General features: G+C 28.6%; 2 protein-coding genes across 3 annotated transcripts; one reads left to right on the top strand and one right to left on the bottom strand.

Moving 5' to 3' along the window:
• Window positions 1–4,278: 4,278 nt before the first annotated feature.
• On the bottom strand, window positions 4,279–19,508 carry LOC127101074 (non-specific lipid-transfer protein 2). 2 transcript variants are annotated; one of them, XM_051038403.1, is made up of 2 exons: window positions 19,101–19,508; window positions 4,279–4,481 (listed from the first exon to the last, which is right to left on the bottom strand). In XM_051038403.1, exons 1-2 carry the CDS (start codon window positions 19,448–19,450, stop codon window positions 4,469–4,471), a joined length of 363 nt encoding a protein of 120 aa, XP_050894360.1. In that variant the 5' UTR covers window positions 19,451–19,508; the 3' UTR covers window positions 4,279–4,468. The 2 variants fall into 2 exon arrangements, with proteins under 2 accessions (XP_050894360.1, NP_001413934.1); NM_001427005.1 differs by lacking the exon at window positions 4,279–4,481 and adding an exon at window positions 18,738–18,991 and having other exon boundaries at window positions 19,101–19,498.
• Window positions 12,474–16,600, top strand: LOC127108262 (uncharacterized). Its single transcript, XM_051045700.1, has 15 exons — window positions 12,474–12,674; window positions 12,785–12,853; window positions 12,946–13,042; window positions 13,238–13,444; window positions 13,542–13,657; window positions 13,733–13,837; window positions 13,918–14,090; window positions 14,167–14,340; window positions 14,691–15,001; window positions 15,142–15,212; window positions 15,360–15,550; window positions 15,799–15,932; window positions 16,051–16,148; window positions 16,241–16,336; window positions 16,427–16,600. The coding sequence occupies exons 1-15, from the start codon at window positions 12,474–12,476 to the stop codon at window positions 16,598–16,600; spliced, it is 2,217 nt and encodes a 738-aa protein (XP_050901657.1).
• Window positions 19,509–21,401: the final 1,893 nt, after the last annotated feature.

The following is a 21,401-nucleotide window of genomic DNA, read 5'->3' as shown; positions in this document are numbered from 1 at the left end:
TAAAAGAAACATATTTTCTTTTTTATTTTTATATATTAACAACTTATGGAAACTAACATGAATTGATTTAATAAAAATGAGGAAAAATTTAACAAAATTGAATTAACTAACTATATCTAATTAGTTATAATGAAGTTTAACATTTTTTTGTATTAAAATGATTTTTGAAAGTATATTTATTTTTTTGATATTTTTATTATTAGTGACTAAAGGAAAATCATAATTTAAAACTAATTAATGAAATTAAACCAACCTAAAATGTTTAAAATATGCTAATTAATTACCCTAATCTAAAATATTAAAAACTAAATAATCTGATTGAAACTAAAAAACAGTCATTCTTTTTGTTTTTTATTTTTAATCAAAAGACTTAAATGTCCTAATGAAATAAAATAAATATTTTTTTTTTGTATTTTTTTGAAATTAATTAAACATTTGTGGAAAAAGTGAAAGAAAAAAACTATTTTTTATGTTAATAATTAAAATAAAGCATCCTAAATTAATTTTGATGAAAAGAAAAATCAAATAATAAAAATAAATATATAATTGACATTTTGATGTTTTGGAAGATTTTGTTTACAGAGTTATTGATTTAAATTAAAACAGATTTTAAAAAAAAAAAGATTTAAGATATTAGTTTTAAAAATTTTGATTCAGGATATTTGTTCAACAAAAATTTGATTTATAATATTTGTTTTGAAAATTTGATTTGTGATATTAGTTTTATAAAAATATTTGACTTATGATACAAGATTAAAATTGATTTATGATTTTAGTAAAAAAATTGATACGATTTTTTATTTGAATTTAATTTGAACATAATTATGTTTTTTCAAATAGGGTGTGATTTTGGTGTGAAACAAATTGTGGTTTTTGATCTACAAAAAAATTATGGTATTTAATTTAAAATAATTATGATTCTTAATTTTAAAATAAATTATTACTATAGTTTTATTTAAAATGGGTTACGACTTAGTACTAACATAAGTTTTTTTTGCTTGGATTGTTGTAGTTTAGATTAGTGTTTCAGTGTTGTTCTTCGATGCGAAGAGTAAGAACTTTAAGTATGTCAAAAATTTAGTAGATTTACCGGATTAGAAAGGTTTTCATGTGATTTGATCTTATTTGTTTCTTAGGGATCAAGTCAATGAATATAGATGGATTCATGGCTTATTTAAAATGTAAGCGAAAAATGATTAAATTAAATTTATTTTTATAATTTTAATTAATAATAAATATAATAATAATAATAATAATAATAATAATAATAATGAAAAATAGTGTAATAAAGATAATAATAAAAGGATTTTGAGTTTTTTGAATTTTTTATTGATTTTTCTTGATATTTAGACAAAACATGAAAAATGAATAATATGATAATAATTAAAAATAAATTAATAAAAATTCGAAAATTAAATATAAAAAATAAAAAAGAAAAAATTTTAATTTTAAAATAATTTAAGTGTAGGTAAAAATATAAAAAAGAAGAAAAACTTTAAAAATGGGGAAAATTTAATGTGTGAAAATGTTTATTCTATTTATATCAAATTATTTGGTTAAAATATTTAATTATAACATTAAAAGATGAATCAAAAATAAAATAAATAAATATTGTATATGGATTCTAACCTAATATATTATTTTGATCTTGTGCCATGAATCAAAATATTTGATTGTATAATTTTTAATTCAAAACACAATTGTCAAAAATTAAATGAAAAACAAAAATAATTAATAAAATAATATAATAGAAAAATTATAATTATAATTAAAATTAAAAAAATTCAAATTAGCACTTTTGACTTTTTATCTTTTTTTTAATAATCACAATGTATTTTTTTACCATTTTTTTTTTGAATATTTTTTTAATAAAAAGTAAAACAAAGTGAAAATTAATTACTTAAAAAAATTATATTAAATAAAATGAAATTAATAATAAAATGATAATAAATGATTTTTTTTCTTAATAATAACAATAATAACTATACTAAATAAAGATATAATAATGTTAATGGTAAAACTTAAATAAATTTAATAATAATAAAATAACTCTAATATAATTATATTGTTAGTGGAAAAAATGTAAGGAATATAATAATGCTAATAAGATAATCGTAATAATAATAATAATATAATTCTAAAAAGAAAGACGCAAAAAGTCTAAAAATATCAAAAAGGAGAAAAATACTAAAAATGTGAATGGTGGAACGCTAACTTAGAACGTCGTCCTTGTAACTTCTTATACATGCTTTTCTATCAATTGTGCAATTTTATTCATTTGAAATAAAGCGGCACTAGAAAATATATGAATGATGAATGAAATTTGTGGTACGACAACCTTCAATGGGAGTGTTGGTCTTCCAATACAGGTTTTGATCTCCTTATATAGAAATAACTCTAGTCTTTTTCCTTGTGGATTTTTTTTCGTCCAGAATCTTTGCACAATATGTTGGATATTTGATTTGATCCTTGAATATCTCCAACAAGATATGATTTGTTTTTAATTCAAATTCAAATTTAAATCTTCATTTAAATCTGAATTAAACTTCATTCAACCGTCAAACATATCATCTAATCATATTGTTAAATCAATAACAATAAAATCTTTGATCAATCTTCTGCAGATCCTACTCCAAAACGCACATTATATCATTGAAGCGTCGCGCGCATCATGTGGCTTTTTTCCAGCTTCATACAACTTGAGCAACCTAGACCAATCTTGAATATTTGGACACTTCTCCAAATTATTGTTTTACTAAAATGTAATCAATTCGAAGGTCCAATCCAATAGGAACAACAATCTTCCCCTTTAAAAAATTATGAAAAAATAACTCTTTAAGATACAAAAACATTTCTTCAATTAGAACAAGTGACAACCAATAGAACAATTGGATCTTCAAAACATTTTAGCAGCAGCAACTTCCATGTATCAGAGTTAAGCACCAACAACAATAGAAGTCAGAAGCATTAACATTCAGATGCTATCACATAGTCCATTCAGTTTGCTCCAAACCAAACTGACAATCATGCAATCAGTCACAGATTTAGTCATGCATGAATCTAGTATCTCATAATTACAAATTGTTGTTTTGCTAAAATGCAGTCAATCCAAAGGTCGGTCCAACAGGAATAACAATTTTTTTAAAATAACCCTCACTTTGCTAGAGAGATAGAAAGAATATTTCATCTAAAGTAGCATGTCATTATTGTGGTGATAAAGGTCACATTAGGCATCTTTCCCATGTTAAGAATGTCAAAGTTCCTAATGGTACCGTGACATGGATACTAAGTTTCCTTATACTAACCCTTGAAGACCCATGTGCAATTGGGTACCTAGTTCTATCTATTGATATTTTGTATATAATTGTTTAGGAATCTTAATGGATTCTAACGACAAGTGAAGAAAGATGTACGAAGAAAGATGTATTCAATCATATTTTATTAATTGCATTGTACTTTTGCTATATTAGTTGCTTTGTTTGCTAACATTGCTTATCTAGTAAATTAAGTCATAGATCATTGTAATTGCTCTGCCCTTAATTCATCTTAATTTCTCTTAATTGTTTTGTTTGCATTGTTGTTATTAAATTATTTCTCTTAATTGTTTTGTTTGCATTGTTGTTATTAAATTATTTTTTGTTGCATTAAATTTGTTTCCATTAAACCCCCTTAAATTAAATGGTTTTTCTCATTAATTTTTTTAAGCATAAGAAATTACATATACCTATTAGTTTATTTATTTTGATGATATTATATTTAGTTATTGATAAATCATTTTACAAGCAGTTTGTTAGTATCATACAGGCAGTTTGAAATGTCATGAATAGAAAAGTTCACCTATTTCATAAAATTACAAATAAAGAAAATCAAATTTGGCACGTTTATGAAAGATTAAAAAAATAATCCAACTATCATATAACTTCAAATGTACTAATAAATAAAAATGAAGAAGACGTACATATCAATATTTGATGCAAGGTTTGTGAGACTGAGAGAGATATCTCCCTCTATAACAATGTTTGAAAAGGACGGCTAAGATCATCTCCCTTTTTATTGGACAGATGAGGCAAATACTATAAATTCAATTATGAATTCCTCACTGTATTTTTTATTTTGTATAAAAAAGTTCATGTTAAAACAATAATTTATCTATTTACAAAATAAATTTTGTATCTTTTAAATTTTAAGATTTTATTGATAATTTGTTTTTCAGGTAAAAATCTGATAATTATTTTTCTAGACGATAAAGTGATCAAAATTAAAATAAAATTCATCAAATAACCAGGAAATGAAACAAAATTATAAGATTTCGTTATATGTAGATACAATCCAAATCAGTCTAGTACAACATGTAACATGAGCCTTCATCACTCTCATGGGATATTATTCTTAATAATAGTATTTATTGGCACTCTCATATACTAGTGAGAAGTTTCCATATGATAACCCTGAAACCACACCATCATCTTCAAAACTTAACACTGTAAATATAAACAAATAAAAAAAACAGTTAGTAATTAATTTCATATTTTCACATGCTTCAAAATAAACCAACAGAGAAATAAGAGTGAGTGTTATAATAAGACATACGTGTTACAGTTGGTGGAGGTACTGATCTTGTAAGGAATGCTAACACCGCATTTACCAGGGAGAGCAGCAGCATTGTTAGTATTCAATTTAGAAATAGAACCGGCAGCTGATTTCAAACAGTTACAGGCAGCCTGACGATCAGGCGTGGTGGTGGCGGCACCAAGAAGCTTCTTCACTCCAGCACAGCATGACGGTGGAGGACTGGCGTTATTAGGAGCTTCAAGATAAGTAAGGCATGGAGCCAAATCACCGGTTACAGCTCCACATGACAAAGCAGCTTCTGCATAGGCGCAATAACTACCATGCACATCACCAAAACAACACATGCTAACTTCATGCTTCTTGCCATTTTTGTTTTCTTTCTTTTCAATTCTTTTTCTTGGTTTGTTTGAATGGTATGTAATGTCTTTGTGGGAAGGGATTTATATAGAAAATAAGATAAGGTGTGAAAGAGGAGTAGATTGATGAATTTTTGGTGAATGTCCATCAAAATTAGGTGGTAGTTGTGGGTTGAATTAATGATGTATTGGACACTTGTCTCATTATCGTATGTTTTTATTTAATACTTTGATGATAATGACTGTGGTAGCCGTATATCAATTATCCACTGTCCTTCTTTCTCTTCTTTAGTTTCTCTTTTTTTTAAACTTTTTCATACTTTGATTTCTATCTTCCTTTTTTTAACCTTTCTTGCTTTATCTTATTAAATTTGTTGAAATAGAACTCATATATTAATACTATTATTTTAAAATTTATCATTACCTTAATATCACATAATAACTGCTATGTTTATAAATTAAAATTATCCTAAATTATTATTATTTAATTCATATTTATAAGAGTGAATATCCAAATAAAATTTGTCTTGCTCTAAGTACATTCTAAAAATCCTAAAGCTAATTTTTATTTGTCTTACTCTAAGTACATTCTAAAAACCCTAAAGCTAATTTTTATGAGGGGTGGAGTAAAAACAAATATAGAACCATTCTATGGTAAGGAGTCTTTCAATATATAGATGATTTTGTTATTGTTCTATTATCTTAAGACCACACATAACATTGCATTGTATATATAATATGGCATTTCATTACATTAAACTTTTTAGCATATCACATTTTATTCATATGCATGCCATGCATTGCATTAAAAGAAATATAATTTCGTATATCTGCATTCATTTATGAATTCACATGTTTTTTTTCAATAACAAAAAAACAAACACAAAAATTCTCCATAACCAACAAACTGATTCTCCGACACTAGTATAGAATCCGAGCAATTCTCATAAAATTATGGACGAATAAGAATAAGGACAAGAAGGACTAAGAAAATTTGTTGATGTAGTAAAAAAATATATTATGCCTAGAAAAAAATGTATGCTAAGTCGAAAACTCGAAAGGATGGTTTAGACAAAAAGGGGCATCCTGGTAGATCGAAAGAAACTCGAAAGAGCGATCCAGGCAAAAATTAGCGATTAAAAAAAGACAAAAAGACTGCAACATGCGAGCTTGCTCCACAAACAAAAAAAAGACAGAAAAATCAATAACATTCTTCCAAATGCAGTAGAAGTCGAGAAACCAAGGTGAAAGGGGTTGGAATTAAATTAGTAATAATTAATCACATATACATGGTCTACATATTATGTCATGTACTTTAATGCGGAATAGATGTACTTTAATCCTAAAAGTTAGAAGACAAACAACGAACACTTGTTGGCTTATATGGTTCTTCTTCGATCAGTACTCTTAATGTCTTGAATACTCGTCAGATGGGGAGAAGAGATAAATTATTTGTGTACGGTATATTGGGGATCATAGCCTATACGTAAGGTGTTGGTCAATTAGGATTCTCATTATTCCGAAATGGGTCATCCTGACACCCAATCATATTTTAGCCCATATCTAATTAATTAATTAATTAATTATTAAATAGAAATCTAATTAACCTTTTAAATTTATTTGACCAGTTAATCAATTAAGACTCTTAATTTAATAAATAGATAATTAAATTAAAAAATATATGTCCACGTAATGATTATTGGAATATAATATTTAAACAATATTTAAATTATAAAATATTCCAACAATCTCCCACTAGGCACTATATTTTTAATAATTATATTACAATTCTTTAGGCGCGCCTCCAAATACAATTTATCTTTAGATTTCAACTTTACAATCTGATGCACCTCAAAAATTAATAATGGGATCACCACGGTTGTTGTCACTGACGTATAACGTGACTGAACTCCGATGACCACTACATCAATGTATTTGATGACATAGATCTATATGGATGAGTGGCATGAAAATTTCATGTAGTGTGATCTCTGAATCATATGCATATTTCCAACTGAAACTGAATTCTTTATTGAGATCAAACTGAAGTTTACAAATTCAATATTTGCACAAACGATACAGAAATGGTTATAACATTAATAACCTCAATGATCTTAGTTTCTGCATATAATCTTAATAAAAAGTCTGTATCGATATCAAAACAATACTAAAAAACATAAATAAAGAGTGACTCCCACTAATCTAAGATATCCTCAATGATAACAATCATATGAAAGATCTTATATGTCAAGTATTTGATTAGTGTGTCTTTAGCTTAAATTCTATATGTATATATTCTAGTTTCAACAATAATAATTTATAAGTCAATGAGCCTTTTAAAATCTATTGTTGAAATACTATATGATATTCTTACAACACAATATAACTTGAGTGATATTTCTAATCCTTATATTTAATTATAACCGGATGACATAAATGCATACCTTCATTTATTTTGATTTAGAATGTCTATTTGACATCTAAAAGATTGAAGTCTAACATACTAATGATTTCCCCATTCTCCAATCTCCGATTTGTGATTACAAGCTCTTTTGTTCTCTATAAAAATCCTCATTGTTGCCCTTTTTTTCTTTCAACAATTCAATATTGATTTGTTCAAGTGTACGTATTTTCCATATACATATAAGAAAAATTATATATAAAATATTTACAAACAAAACGTAAGAAAATACTCAAATTTTCATGTTTACTTTAAGGTAGTTATAGACTCAATAGTATAAATTAGTAATTGAAGTATCCCAAATATTGTTGTATTTCATATTGAATTTGCTTTCAACCTTATTGATGGAACTCTTTTGTGATATCCCAATGGTACCCTGAAAATAATCTCTAATTACCAAAATAGCTTAATACAAAAGAGGTTTTCCCAAGATCTTTCATCGCTAAATTTTCATTAGATATTTTTTGGTTTCACATAATAAACTATATTATTTTTCACTTAATATAATAAAATTGACATGTTATATAAGAAACATAAACTTACTCCTACCAACATTGTAATACCCATAATTTTTTTCTCTTATTCATCTCAAAACTGAATGAGAAAACTAACTTTAGAATAATCATCTTAATATCAAATAAGACAATTATTATCATAATATTCATCTTAAAATAAAAGGAGACAATTACCTTATGAAGTATTGTGGTATCACTGAGACAATTTCATTAACTCATAAATACTTTTTATCTGTTCGGAAACCATAAACTTTATATCTATTGACACAAAAAATTTCTTTCGTTGCACCATATTGTATTTCTTAATGTCTCCATCAAGAAACACTAACTTGATATCCATCTTATGAAGCTCCAAAGTTATAACAAGTAACAAGTGTCACAACTATCATAATATAGTCATTCAATCATATCAAATATAATTTCTATTTTCAGTCAGTTCTTTATGACACTTGATGCTTTAGTTCTTGAGGATGTTGAGTTTGACCTTCAAGAATTAATTTCTTAATTTGATTGAGAGAAAGAACAATAATGTCCGTATGAGAGTCCAAATTTGCTATATAATTAGCAACTATATAAATTGAGTTAGAATCAATTCTTTCCCACTCACTTTTGTTCTTTGATTATATATCTTCCCAAACTCAATATTCTCAAGACAATTGTCACAAGTCATGACTGAAGTAACTATAATAATATTTAAATTTAAAAAACAAATTGAATCCATCATTTAAAAAAAATTATCATATTAAAACAAAACTTTATTCATTCACCAAATTATCTTTTAAATACAAATTTAGGCTTATAATGACAATCTAAAATAGTTAAATATAAATAAAAATATATCAATCTTCACCAAATTTATCCCCTTTAAATTGATGTATCTTTCAACACCATTGAACATTTGTCAGTTCATATCATATTTTATTATTATACTTTATTTGTCCTTATCCTTTGAGGTATTTATCGAATGAGCACTAATTATGCAAAGAGAATATCATATTAGATTTAACCAAATTAACCATTCATATTAAGTCTTTAGGCAATAAAATCAATTGCTAGTAGTATTTTTTTCAATGATCAAACACTGACAATTAATATTTATAAATAATAAATTCATAAAATTATTGTCACATGTTTGCATTATATGTGTGAGTACAAACAAATAAATACTTGAAAAATTTACACTCATACAACATATATGTGAATAAATTATTATATAGATTTTCATCTTTACTTATAAATTAAAAGACTCAAACAGGGTATCAAATATACCATTAATTCTCAATGTTTGATTGCAAAAATTAATTGTAATCCACAGAGATAAAACTAATAATTACTACATATTTATCATCACATGTACAGTTATACACTACATCTTTTATCATTTTGATTGAATCAAATTTACATAATAGAGATTACTTTTGCAACATGTTGCTTAAATCAACCCATTCAAAATTATTAGACATTTTAATAAATTCAATGGAAAGAGTCTTAAATTTACAAGGCACCCACAAATGTAGATTGTATTCATTTAGGATGTCGTTTAATAATAATAATAATAATAATAATAATAATAATAATAATAATAATAATAATAATAATAATAATAATAATAATAATATTTCTTGAAAGTTCTTGGTGTGAGAAAAAATTCACAATCAAACATAAATTTTATGAATTTATATAAATTGAATGATTAAAAAAATATTATTGTATAAAACTCAATAACAATAAACTCAAATAATATAATCGTGATAAATGTATAACTTAAAATTAGGTAAATATTAAATATTTATATATCCAAAATAAGTGCCAAACAAATTCACATATACACCAAATAATTATTTAAATAAATCATTTTAGAATTAAAAAAAAAAATCTAAAATCCAAAGTAGCCCAAATTTAAAGAATCAAATATTTAGCTTTACCTTTTAACTTTGAAAGACATTCAAAAAATTTCCATAAATAATATATATTAAAAAATTAGTATTTGTCTTATCTTTCAAAATCTAAATTCGTATGCAGATTTTATGTGAATCGAATTGAAAGATAAACAATAATTTAAAATCAAATAAAATGATTTAATAATAAAACTTTTTTTTTCAAAACCAAGAATCAAATTATCAAAATAATTTTTTAATTCAATATTTATCTTTCCCAAATAATTGACATAAATATATACTCTATAGCCACAAATAAAGTGTTGAAAATAAAAATCCATAAAATATATATATTTTTATGATTCTCAATCATCGATCATAATCATATATGTGATTTCAAATATATTTAACATAATATATATTAAATAACATATCCCCAAAGAAAATCAAAATTTTCACAAATACTTTTCTTTCAAAAAAAATAAAGATATTATCTTAAATGAAAATTTTTCCATATAATTAGCAAGTCAAATTCAAAAACTTATTTGATGGAAACAAATTAGATTTGAATCAAATCTAAAATTTGTGATATATATCACAATAAAATATTTAATTTCAACTGAAAAACGTATTTCTAATATATTTCTTTGGTTTTTATTTTATACAAAATCATGATCAAAACAAATATGGAACATGCATACATATTAATTTATATGGAAGAACTTAGACCATACAAATCGTTTCAAAACAAATATACACACAATCATAAATTTCGTACTATCACAATAATTTAACGAAAACTTCCTAAAAATATTATCATAAAAATTTTATGTCTTGAAATAAAATTTATACAATCATGAATTTCAAATATATGTTTCATAAATTTCAAATATATGTTTCATAATTGCATATCCATACAAACAAATTGAAGTTTAGTGGACAAATCTCAATAAACTTAACATGTAGACTTGTTCTAGTACCACATGTTGGAATTAAATCAATAATAATTAATCACGTATACATGTTCTACCTATTATGTCATATATTTTAGTGCGTAGAATAGATAATACGAACATATATATAATTATAGGATTTACGACATGTTAGTTTATGAGAGAAGGGATTGCATGAATACCTGGACCTATTGAGAAAGCTTTTGTTGGCGGTAATCCTAAAAGCTAGAAGACAAACAACGAACATATGGTGCCTTGTATGGTTCTTTCTCAACCGGTACTCTTAATACCTTGAATACTCTTCAGATGGGGAAAGGGACCATAGCCTATATATAAGGTGTTGACCTAATAGCCTATATATTAGGGTTTCTATTATTCCGAAATGGATCATCCCGACATTCACTCATATTTTATCTCATATCCAATTAATTAATTAAATAATTACTAAATAGAAATCTAATTAGCCCTTTAAATTTATTTGACCACTTAATCAATTAAGGCTCTTAATTTGATAAATAGTTAATATAATTAAAGTATATATGTCCACATAATGATTATTGGAATATAATAATTAAATAATATTTAAATTATAAAATATTCCAACAAGAGGAACTTGAGGAAGAAGACTCATTTGATGTCAATGGAACCTGGAACAATGTTTAAGCCTGAGGGAAATTATCGACCTCAATCTTGAAATGGGTAAAGACCGACCAAAGGATGAATCAGACATGAAAGCTCATCCTCAAATCTGATGATCATTAGGCCATATTATCATTCTCATTTATTCCTTATTTACTAAGTGATATTTTTATTTAATTTATTGCTTTTGAATAGGAATATTAATGAATTGATCATGCATCTTTTGAATTAGTCATTTGTATTCACTCTTCTGTATACCATTATTCTTTACTCGCAAGAAGAAAAAATATATCAATGCTTTTTCATTCCACTTTTTCTTTCGTCAAATTTTTGTGTTAGCAAATGTTGGATGGAGGATGATTGTAAGCAAAATAATTGAGGTCATTGAAGTACACTTTTGTTAGTAAGTCCTAGTTTATGATGTAAGACATTGTTTCACTTTCCAAAATACACTAGTACAAAAAGAATAATATAATTTGTAAATTTACACCCGTTTTACAAAAAACGGGTGTAAAAAGCAAATGCGGTGGCAGTTTTGTAAATAAAGTCTTATTTTGAATTTTAGTACGTAACAATAGACACCCTATTTTTAAATAACGGGTGTAAATTCAAATATTATTTATTATCAACTCTATATTACACCTGATATTCAAAAAAAGGGTGTAAATTTAAAAATAAAAATAAAATATTCGTGCCTTAAACAATAACTTTTATTATTCTTATTTGTTTAATCTTAAATTTTCTTAAAAAAATAATAAATTTTAATATTAATATATAACAATAGACACCCTATATATAAAAATAGGGTGTATAATTATAACAATATAAATGACTAAATTTATATTAAACCCGTTATATTAAAATAGAGTGTAAATTTTGGAATATTAATATAACAATAGACACCCTATATTTAAAAATAGGGTGTATAATTATAACAATATAAATGACTAAATTTATATTAAACCCGTTATATTAAAATAGGGTGTAAATTTAGGAATCCCTAAGTACAATTTATCATTACCGCCTAAAATATAACCCTGACTTCTCATGTTCCAAAACAATAGTAATAATGGGAGACGAGTCACACACACAGAAAAAAGATGGTGTTTGACGGAGAAGCCGCGTCGTCGCTGGTGAAGGAACTGAGGGTGAGTTTCAGTTCCGGTAAGACGCGAAGTTACGAATGGAGAATATCGCAGGTGAAGGCTCTTTTGAAAATGATGGCTGAACGAGAGGATGAAATCGTTGATGCTCTTCGTTCTGACCTTGCTAAACCGCCACTCGAAACGGTCGTCTACGAGGTAATGTTATCTTCATGCTTAAGTTAATTCAAATCATGAAAGTTATCTTCCTCAATTACAGAGTAAGTGTTGTTCAACTCTTAATTAACCGATGCGATTTTGTTTTGCAGATTGGTATGTTTAAAAACTCATGTGAACTCGTGCTCAGGGAATTGAAACAATGGATGACACCAGAAAAGGTTATTTTTTACTTTAATTTCTACATTTATATTGCTTATATATATTGTTAGTTTATTTGATATATCATATGAAGTTTCTTTAATTATTTCAGGCTAAAACTTCAATCACAACTTTTCCGTCTTCGGCTGAAATCATACCTGAACCACTTGGTGTTGTGTTAGTCATCTCCGCGTGGAACTATCCATTTTGTAAGTCGACTTGAGCCGATTGGATTGACTTATTTGAATTTATCTGTAATTATACAAACAACATATAGATAATTTATATGATAATAATCTATATGTTAGTATTAAAATGTTTTTTAGTTGATATTTTCAGCTTATTGTTTCTTTGATGATGATCTATGAAGAATATAATATTAGTATTATTCTTTGTCTTTCTAGTGTTGTCCCTTGATCCAGTTGTCGGAGCTATAGCAGCTGGTAATGCTGTGGTTCTAAAACCATCAGAAATTGCTCCGGCTTCATCTTCACTGCTGGCGAAATTGTTAGGGGAGTACTTGGATAACTCGTCTATAAGAGTTGTGGAAGGAGCGGTGGATGAAACTACTGCCTTGTTGCAACAAAAGTGGGACAAAATTTTCTACACAGGTTTGTCTTGTTTGTTATTATTGATCTGTTTTTCATGGATGGCTGCGAGTTTTGAACAAAAAATGGTACTAGCATAAGTAATTCTTGAATATATCAGGTAATGGAAAAGTGGGACGGATAGTGATGGCTGCTGCTGCAAAACACCTTACACCAGTTGTTCTTGAACTTGGAGGAAAATCTCCAACTGTTGTTGATTCAAATGTCAATTTAGAGGTATTGAGTAAGGCCGAGTTTGTGTTGATTAGTTTGAGTTTATCTATTGACTAAAACCGTGTTTGTATTCACAAGGTTGCTGCAAGACGGATCATTTCTGGCAAATGGGGCTGTAACAATGGACAAGCCTGCATTTCTCCTGATTATCTTATAACAACAAAAGAATTTGCTCCGAAATTGGTATGAAATTTTCTTTGTGTAATCAAGAGTTGTAAATCTTTGTCTGTGTGTATCTAATGGTTGGTGCTTCTCATTTCCAGGTAGACGCGTTAAAGACTGAATTGGAAAACTGTTTTGGAAAGAACCCAATAGAATCCAACGATTTGTCGCGCATTGTGAACTCTAACCACTTTGCTCGCTTGTTAAAGTTCTTGGACGACGATAAGGTTTCTGGCAAGATTGTTTATGGAGGTGAAAAGGATGAAAGCAAATTGTAAGCTCTCATCTTGTTTCTTATTTTGAGTTTAAGATAGTGAAATTCAATGGATTTTGACACAAGCAAATTACAGGAGGATTGCTCCAACTATTTTATTAGACGTTCCACAAGATTCTCTGATAATGAGTGAGGAAATCTTTGGTCCATTGCTTCCGATAGTCACGGTAAGAATAAAAGCACACAAAAAAGAACTCATTTTATGTCATTTAGTTCAAATTTCATCTGTCTTCTTTGGTTATTTTTTACAGTAAAACTTCCAATGCCTGATATGAAGCTAGAGTTTTATTGTTATAAGTTTGTAACCATTTTGATTTCCAGTAATGAGTTGATGAAACTTGAAATTTTAATCATGAAGTACTGCTTATAGCTTGTAAGTAGTTGTTTGGCAAATTGCTCTTTCATGAACTTTCTATTTCAAAACCATGCTGTAGTGTTACTCTCTAAATTTGCTGTGGGTAAATAGTCTTCTACCTCTTACTTGCTTTCAATATTACTTGATGAGCATAGGTTTTCATGTTGTATCTTACCATTTCACTTTAGATAAATATTATTACATTAAGACCTCATTTGGTTTATAAACTTGTATTATAACTGCAGATTTGGTTCTGCCAGAGCCGTAAACCGGCGCTACATCAGTGATTGTGTGCCTTTGAAAATCCGCATACAAGCATCGGCAGGTTTTGTTAGTGCCAGCGCTCTTGGAATGGCCTGTGGTCCTGCATTAGCTGGCTTACTGCAGACGAATTTTAAGATTTACAATGTTACATTTAATCAAGATACTTTGCCAGGGTGGGTTATGACTATTGCTTGGCTTATTTATTCAATATGGCTGTGGATCTCTTTTGTGGAACCTTCTAGTGAATTTGAAGAGGACCGTAAAACAGATAAATCTCAGAAATCTAATGCTGGTACCTCTACTGATGACTTTTACTTTTTCTATTGTGATCTATCAAGATAGTTAATCTGTATCATGCCATCTCATTGTTAATCATTATAGAAAATCATCTATGACTGCAATATATCCTTGCACTATTTTCATTCTGTAAAGCTCCAGAGGAATCTCGTCAGCCAGCCACTTCAATTGGATCGGCATATAGACTCCTTACACCTTCTGTAAAGGTTTGTGAGCAACTCTAAATGTCATACTATCAATCCACTAGATGTTTTGCAAGTTATTTATGTTCTAATTGTTTGATCTTGCAATTCACAAAGTTCCAATTGAATTCAAGATAAACGGTCCTGACCAAGTTTACTTAACATCTTCAGGTTCAATTATTGATATATTTCATGCTCAAATATGTGATGGAGATTTTACTAGCAGAATCTAGTGTCATCACAACATACTACTTTAAGTGGTCAACTGGCACAGTTGCCATTTTTCTTGCTGGCCTTGGTTTGACAGATCTTCCTATAAACATTATTGTTGGAAGCTATGTAAGCAACTGGTTTGACGACAGGTAACATATAAGAAAAACTCATGTCTCATTTGATTGCACCCTTAGAAGCTTATCTAGATTTTGTAGTAAGATGCATGATAGTAAATTTTGAACTTCAATAGACAAAGCAATATAAAGATCCAAGTGATTATGATTTTCAATATAGATTTCTTTTGCAAGATCAATTTAGAACCTTAAATTTGTTGAAAATTGAAATATTATCCTTAAGAAGCTAAAGATATAACAGCTTTCTATTGATCTATTTGTAGGCAAATTCTGTTGGCATCAGAAATCATGGTTTTAATTGGCATAGTCTCGGCCTTTCATGTAATCATTCCATACTCTGAGCTGCAGTACATCTGTTCAGGTCTTCTCATGTTTGTTTCTGCTGAAGTACTTGAAGGTAACATTTTACTAGTAATTTTCTTTTCTATTTTTGGTAACTGCCGAAATTGAAAAAGAAAATTCCGATTTTATAATTGCAAGTGATATATTTGTAAGTTATCATTATAAACATGTAGTATATTTATTACTGAATTGCACTTATGGTGATAAAATTATAGTTGTACATGCTCTGAACCAACTAAAATTGTATGTGTTTCTATGTCGAGTGAAGAAAGTTAGTGTTGGTACAAATTTTGTGAAAAAGGAAAAAAGTTTGTGATGTTGTTGTTTTTGGTGGCTTTAATGTAACTAGGAGTTTATATGCAGGGGCATCAACAAGATAACGGATGGGCATGTGGATATTATGTCATGAAAAATATGTTTGACATTATTGATGCTTGTATTGTTGAAAGATTCAATGAGGTATTTTATATTACATATATTTAATGAAAAACATGTAAATTATTGTTTTAACATGTAGTTGTTTAATTTATTATATGTTTGAACTTGCAGATATTCACAGACACCTCATCATATGAAAAAGAGTCAATTGATCACATCCGACAACTTTGGGCTCAATTCTTTTTGCAAAAGGTTGAAGAGCAAGAGAACCAGGAAAAGAAAGATTTAATGACAAAACAGAAGCGATTAAAAAAACTTATATATAGATATATTTTTGTTCCATGAATGATTTATTGGTACAAGTTACATGAACAAAGTGGTTGAATTTTTTTCTTACATGAATACAATTTTTGTTGATGTATGACTTGGTGCAAGATTCTAAAGATTAGAGAAATGTTTGTTTTGGTTATTTTTGTTTTTTATTGAATATCCAGGAATATATAAAAATATTTGGTTTAATGAAATTTCAAATAAAATATTTTTAAAAAAATTGAGATATTTTACACCCTTCATACACAAAATAGGGTGTAAATGTGTTAAAATTAAATGTAATTATAAGATATTTTACATTTGATATATCAAAAATAGGGTGTAAATATTTGTCATTTTACACCCGTTTGAATTATAATAGGGTGTAAATTCGTTTAACTTCAATGTATGTAGGTGACAATTTACACCCGTTTTATATTAAATAGGGTGTAAATGTCCTAAAATTCAATGTATATATCTACCAATTACACCTTTTTTTATCTAAAACAGGGTGTAATAGGTGACAATTTACACCCGTTTTATATTAAATAGGGTGTAAATGTCTTAAAATTTAATGTATATATCTACCAATTACACCCTTTTTTTAAATCTAAAATAGGGTGTAATATATTCTCTTTTTACACCCGTTTTAAAACGGGTGTAAATTCTTCATACATATCTCACCCTTTGAATTTACACCCTATCATAACGGGTGTAATATGTATAAAAAACGGGTGTAAAATCTTCTTTCTGCACTAGTGATAAGAAGTAAGGAGATTTAATACCTAATCAACTCTTTCGAACTTGAAAGTTGGTGTTCTTTCTCTTAAAAAAACCGATCTTAACTAGGGATATGATGGTCTTTTTTTTTCAATTAATTCGGCTAAGCATTCAAATTCTAAGATAATCATTTCAAATTGTAGAATTTTATCGATTCTATGATCAATTTATTTGGATAATATTTTTGATTATATTTTCAAATAGGTATTGTTGAGTTGATCACAATCCTTTAGGTTGTGATTGGATTTTAAGATCAACAGTACCACATAAAACTCCAAACAATATCGATTGCACACTAGGTGTTCGACAAATTGTTCTAATAGATTTTTTTTGTGAATTATCAATGGAAGTAGACTAACATGTTGCTTTGCATTCAATTAGTTGAGATTAGTTGTGTTTGTGAATCATTATCATAGCGTGATTACTATTACGCATATCCAAACTTTTTGATAGCGGGTTTGATTAGACGATTTTGATCCGGGATACTTCCGTTTACCCCCGATAAAGATCTAGCTAATCATTAGTCGATCGGAGTCCCATGCCGTTGATCGCTAGAGCTATGCTACAACCATTATCTAGGCTCTTCTAACACTTTCATTCCCTTTTGTGAACTACTGAGCGAGCCGCCACTGACCACATATCTTAGTCAATGGACTACCTCCAACTCCAATATCTTCCATTGACTTTCCTGTTGCTTTTTGGCATTCTGATTTCTGCAAATCTCGAAACCTGACTTCCTTCTCTTTATTGCTTGATAACCTAAGGCATACTTCTACATTTAGAGTTGGAAAGATAATTTCCAGCCCCAAAGTATGTCTAAGAACCTTAAGTAATATTGGGATGAAAAACATATTGAATGAGAGTCGACAGAGGTGCCAAAGCAACTCTATCGAATGGTGGCATTTAGCATTCGAACCAACGGCGAGTGGCGGGAAGGTCGAGTGACGTCGAATAAAGAAGTTTTAAAGATATAGAAGTATTTTTGTTGATTAAAAAATTGTTACATTCAATAGATAAAAGGTAGTTTTTAAAAAAAATATTTGCATATGTCAAACAATAATTCATCTATTTACAAAATAATTTTTGTATCTTTTTAAATTTTAAGATTTTATTGATAATTATTTTTTATGTAAATAATATGACAAAAAAAATTTGATGATAAAGTAATAAAAATTTAATGAGATTAATTACTATACACTGTTTGTGTAAAAAGTTTTACACAATCGATTTATCACTATCACCCGTTTGCATTACTTTATAGATTTTTAAAATAAAAGTCAAACTTATTTTAATATCCAACGGCTATGATCAACTGACGGTGTAAAATCCTTTTACAGTATCAGTGTATTTCAATTAAATTTATATTTAAATTAAAATAAGATTTATCAATTGACCATGAAATAACACCCCAATTATAAGATTTCATTATATGGAGATGTATATTGATACAAGGACACACATGAAGCAAGTGACAATCCAAAACATTCTAGTACAACAAGAAGATAGGACCACATATAAGATAAGCCTTCATCACTCTCGTTGGATATTATTCTTAACAACAGTAGGACTTATTGGCACTCTCATATACTAGTGAGAAGTTTCCATAAGATAATCTTGAAACCGCACCATCATCTTCAAAACTTAATGCTGTCAACATAACAAATAAAAAAAACTAGTCAGTAATTAATTTCATATTTTCACATGTTTCAAAATAAACCAACAGAGAAATAAGAGTGAAAGTTATAATAAGACATACGTGTTACAGTTGGTGGAGGTACTGATCTTGTAAGGAATGCTAACACCGCATTTGCCCGGGAGAGCAGCAGCATTGTTAGTATTCAATCTAGAAATAGAACCGGCAGCTGATTTCAAGCAGTTACAGGCAGCCTGACGATCAGGCGTCGTGGTGGCAGCACCAAGAAGCTTCTTCACTCCTGCACAGCATGGCGGTGGAGGACTGGCATTATTAGGAGCTTGAAGATAAGTAAGGCATGGAGCCAAATCACCGGATACAGTTCCACATGACAAAGCAGCTTCTGCCATAGGCGCAATAACTACCATGCACATCACCAAAGCAACACATGCTAATTTCATGCTTGTTGCCATTTTTGTTTTCTTTGTTTTCTATTCTTTTTCTTAGTTTGTTTGAATGGTGTGTAATGTCTTTGTGGGAGGGGGTTTATATAGAAAATAAGATAAGGTTTGAAGATGAGTAGATTGATGAATTTTTTGTGAATGTGCATAAAAATTAGGTGGTAGTTGTGGTTTGAATTAATGACGTATGGTCCATTATCTATAATTATTGAGCATTTGTCTCACTATCTTTAATTTATTATTTAATGATATGGTACACAGTTAGATTGGACGATAATTACTGTAGTTTCCGAATTCAATTTTCCACCCTCCTTCTTTCTCTTCTCTATTTTATCGGTGCTTTCTGCGCTTTGTATGATTTTTAACTTTCTTATATAGGATTATCTTATTAATACTACTATTTTAAAATTTAGTATATTTTTTTAAAAGCAAATATTAAAAGAGGGTGGGATATATAGAATGAAACTTGTTTCGCCATAGTTTTGAATGGTTTTAGTGTTATGATTCGAGATTTTGATCTTAGGGGTTTTATTAGAAAGGACATCGTCCCTCCTAAAGTACGTGTTTTGTCTAATGCCTCTTTAGAAAAAATGTTCAGAACATGTATGTGAAATTTTACATGACCATAGGATAGAAAGCAATTTTGGATTGTTTGAAAGCAGCACATGTTCAAAATTTCCTCCTTGCTATTATTATTAATGGTCATGCCAACATATGACCCTGATAGAATATCATACAATTCTTAAATATCGATTTATGATTCCCTTATTTCTTGTCGACAAAGTTTTCTCTGTTTTTCGTAAGGTGTGCTTGGATATATTTGGGGTGTCATTTGACATACTTTGGCGTGCCACGGTACCTGTGAAGAAAGAGTCACATGTGAATTTTTGTACTGACCACGTGAGGGATGATCGACACTTAGGCCAACAAATGTTTTAGTGTACGAGTGGATAGGAGAGAAACATGCATATGTAGACTTGATTTCAGTTTTGACAAACATTTTAAAAATAAATCGAACACGCTAGGTTAAATTACACGAAACGTAGATTAATAAAATTGATGTTTGCAAGCTTGATTTTGAAAATTTTCGTCAACTATTTTGACACACATTTTACAATTGATTCAACCGATTTTCCTGTAGATACAAAAATTTATTTCGACTGACATTCTAGACATTATGCGGTATGAAATACATGTTATGTTATGCAGAGATGCAACAATTATGATGAATGCATTGAATCGTTGATTCACGGTCAAAATCGGGATGTGACAAGTTCTACCAGGGTTTCATCAAGGGTTCCATCTAAGGTTTTTATCAAGGGTTCCACTAGGGTTTCATCAAGGGCTCCATCAAGGGTTCCATCTAAGGTTTTTATCGAGGGTTCCACCAAGGTTTCATCAAGGCTCCATCAATGGTTTCATCAAGGTTTTGTCAGGAGTTTTTATCTAGGGTTCCACCAAGGTTTCATTAAGGGCTCCATCAAGGGTTTTATCAAGAGTTTTTATCAAGGGTTCCACCAGGATTTCATCAAGGGTTTCATCACGGGTTTTATCAAAGGTTCCACCAGGGTTTCATCTAAAGGTTTCACCAAGGGTTTCATCAAAGTTTGATCAAAGGGTTTCATCAGGGTTCCACAAAGGGTTTCATCGGGGTCCCACCAGGGGTTATGTTAGAAGTTTCGTTAGCAGCGATCGGAGGATCACTACAATCCTACTTGAATTTCGTAAAAAATGATCAGAGGATCATCGGAATCATACACAGGTTTCACCAAGAGGGGTTGAAACCTACCAAAGATTCTGGTTCCATCATAGTGTTGCATGGATTCCCCCAAGGAAGTGGTTCAAATATTTGAGTTCCATTAAGGATATTATTCGGGATCCATTAGATTGGTTATGTGAGTTTCACAAGGGTTCCACCAAAAGTTGGTTTAGATACCAACGAAGTACAAAAGGCATCAAGTCT

Source organism: Lathyrus oleraceus, chromosome 7 (genome assembly GCF_024323335.1).
Source record: "Lathyrus oleraceus cultivar Zhongwan6 chromosome 7, CAAS_Psat_ZW6_1.0, whole genome shotgun sequence".
In the NCBI taxonomy this organism is placed as follows: domain Eukaryota; kingdom Viridiplantae; phylum Streptophyta; class Magnoliopsida; order Fabales; family Fabaceae; genus Lathyrus; species Lathyrus oleraceus.
This window is presented reverse-complemented; position numbering and strand designations above follow the sequence as displayed.